Source organism: Fragaria vesca, linkage group LG2 (assembly GCF_000184155.1).
Source record: "Fragaria vesca subsp. vesca linkage group LG2, FraVesHawaii_1.0, whole genome shotgun sequence".
NCBI classification, from domain to species: Eukaryota; Viridiplantae; Streptophyta; class Magnoliopsida; order Rosales; family Rosaceae; genus Fragaria; species Fragaria vesca.
This window is the reverse complement of record NC_020492.1, coordinates 30,155,573-30,158,425: the sequence shown is the minus strand read 5'-3', so window position 1 is coordinate 30,158,425 and position 2,853 is coordinate 30,155,573. Positions and strand designations below refer to the sequence as shown.

The 2,853-nt window shown below is 39.5% G+C and overlaps 1 protein-coding gene across 1 annotated transcript; it reads right to left on the bottom strand.

Annotated features, from left to right (window-relative positions):
* Positions 1–425: 425 nt before the first annotated feature.
* Positions 426–2,420, bottom strand: LOC101297212 (CASP-like protein At2g28370-like). The gene is made up of 3 exons (XM_004291665.1): positions 2,031–2,420; positions 1,786–1,918; positions 426–939 (listed from the first exon to the last, which is right to left on the bottom strand). The coding sequence occupies exons 1-3, from the start codon at positions 2,246–2,248 to the stop codon at positions 748–750; spliced, it is 543 nt and encodes a 180-aa protein (XP_004291713.1). The 5' UTR covers positions 2,249–2,420; the 3' UTR covers positions 426–747.
* Between the last annotated feature and the right edge of the window lie 433 nt (positions 2,421–2,853).

Sequence of the window (2,853 nt, the reverse complement as noted above, 5' to 3'; positions counted from 1 at the left end):
TAGGTCACTTGGCTCAAATGACCTGGGTCACTTTAGGTAGGTCAATCTGGGTCACTTAGAAAAGGCAGTAGCTTTCACTCTGGGTCACTTAGAAAAGACAGTAAACTACAAGAAATACTCCCAACTTTAGGTGGTCGTTCCAAGACCCAATAAAACAACAAAGCATAATGAAGCCATTTAATTTAATTTAGGAAAACACTATTTGCACGTTCCAGATCCCATTTCCAACTGACCAGTCATAGAATTCAAAATTTGCTTTTACCATCTATCAGATGGACAGCAGAAATCCACAACAGGTAAAATGAGCTACTCGAGAACCTCAGTCACTTCTTACTAGAAGTGTTTGAAGATGAAATCCGTTCGAAAATCACTTTCAAATTGCTAAAAGAACAATGCAAAAACGTACCAATATACATGAAGTAGATGCCAAAACAAAAATTAATATGAAAACGGAAGAGCATGTCTCTTCAAACTTCATGTGTGCCTTAGTACATTCATATCATCAACGCTTATCACACCATGACTAACTATCCAAACAATTACCTCCTAGTTGAGCAATAACTGACAGCTCATATCCACACTCCAAATACTTATCATGCCTCAGGTATTCACAAAAATACAAGTTTGAATTGAGCACATCCCAACAAATGCCATGCAAGAAAAATTTTACAACACAAGCAATGAACCTGGGTGGTACAACACGGCTGAAACCATCATTCTGTTCTAGAACTTTTATGATACATGCATTCACCTGGATGCCAGCGACCAAAAATTCAAGAGAAAAGACGGTAGAGCAGTGAACCAGGTTATGAAAGCCATGGCTGTAGCTGTTTCAAATTGTGCACAATGATTATGGGCACAACTATCAAGATCATTGTCAATAAGAACTGTAATCCCCGCAGAAGCACAGGCTGCCGCAAATGTTAGTGTGGATGTCATCTGCAGCAAAAGAAATAATTGTACTTTGCTTCAGCCACCCACAGCTCAAAAATAAACCCTTGAGACACTCGAACAGCGCATAGCGCAAGACTAAAGGAAAGATAAAGGTTCAGCAACAATAGGACAGAGGATATGTACCATTAATAAGTACGTATGACTGAGGATATTTACATATGTTTTAAAACTTTGATATGAATGTAAATATGTTACCATTAACTTTTTTTTTTGGTAGACATTAATAAGTACTTTGAATATTGAATCTTCGGAAACTACAGAAATGAACTTGACCATGTGTTTCACACAAGTAAAAGCTTCCCTGACCAGATATGTTAAAGATTCTAACATTTTAAAAATGCTTCCAGAATGATTCATTCAAAAAAAAAAAAAAAGTCTCCTCCACAGGTCCAGTATGATCATCTTATAGTGACTTAATATTAGGAAGTTCAGGTCCATTAATCACGGCAGGACAAGCCAATCAAAGGTACCAACATACTACCCCCAAGACGAACCAGTAACACAAGTAGTGCAAAATCACTTTTGCTTAAAACTAGACAAAGTTTGTGAGCACCATGTAAACGCAGAATCAGATCCATTGTGCTCTTGCATTACTAGTGATCAGCAACGACTAGGACAGCATCAATTAGATTCAATAGCACTTGCAAAAGAACTACCTAGCTTGTAAAAGAAAGGGGCAATGATTTTGATGGCCATTAACAAGTAAACTCTCAAATTTGAATGTAGACAATTAGCAAAAACAAAACAAAACAAAGTAACACCAACATTCCCCCAAATAACTAAACTGTAAAAACTCTGCGAAATCAGTTCGAATTTACAAACTCATCTTACCCCATCGCCAAGAGTGAACAAGCAGACAACTTTATGGCTCTGCAAGGACCGCCCGACTAGAAGTGCATAGACGTCAGCAATGGCCAATGAGAAGCTCCACAGAGTCTGCAACCCTGTAGCCGCAACTAGGTAGCTGATCCAAACCCAACACCAAAAACCCAGAAACACAACCCAATTTTAAATACCCACTTAAAATCAAAAGCTATATTCATTGAAATAATAACAGTGTGAAAAGTAAGACCCACCAGAAAGCGGTGACGGAAGGGAAGTCAGAGGTGGAGGCCATGACGGCGAGAGCGGCGGCGGAGAAGAGGAACTGGGAGAGGCGCAGGGCGAGGCCGGCGGGGGTGCCGGGCATGCCGGGGAGGTCCTTCATGCGGACGCGTGGCGGGTTTGGGCCAGCGGCGCCGTCTGTGGTGGGGATATCGTCAACTGGGTGAACCGACCCGTGGCTCACGTTCATTTCCACAGTAGAGTCGTCTCTTTTGTTGGGTCGAGTTCAGATTGTACCAGAGAGAATCATAGTCGTGGATTGGTTGGAACTGAAACGACAACGACGACGACGACGAGTCTGGTGGGATCTGGTCGTCGGGGGGATCGGGAGATGGACGGAGTAGTGATTTGAGACTTGTGAGACTCCTGCTGGATGAAATGTGAATTTGAAGTTTTTGCTGTTTTTACGTTGGTGTACCTTTCGTGGGAGTGGTTTTTTTTTCCCCCTTTTTCAATAATGGCTGTGTGTGGCTTCACTGGCTTCGTACCTTAATTGAGTTAATTCTTAATTATTGAAACTGTCGAAAGTCTGTGTTCTAATTCTGGCCAAAAAAAAAAAAAGTCTGTGTTCTAACAAATATCAACTTGTAAAGAGTATTGTTTATTTTTTTTGTTACAACTTGTAAAGAGTATTGTTTGTTTTTTTGTTACAACTTTTTTTGTTACAACTTGTAAACAGTATTATCATCAAAAAAAACTTGTAAAGAGTATTACTTTGGAGAAATAAAATTTACACTCTTTAAATTGTAATTTACATTTTCATTTTTTATATTTAATAATTATTCTTATATGAAG

Excerpts from the sequence above, each read along its gene's own strand:
- LOC101297212 (XM_004291665.1), bottom strand. The coding sequence starts at position 2,248 with ATGAACGTGAGCCACGGGTCGGTTCACCCAGTTGACGATATCCCCACC. Across the intron at positions 1,919-2,030 it reads CCTTCCGTCACCGCTTTCTG|CTACCTAGTTGCGGCTACAG; the intron begins GTGGGTCTTACT and ends GGTTTGGATCAG. Across the intron at positions 940-1,785 it reads TGTTCACTCTTGGCGATGGG|ATGACATCCACACTAACATT; the intron begins GTAAGATGAGTT and ends CTTTTGCTGCAG.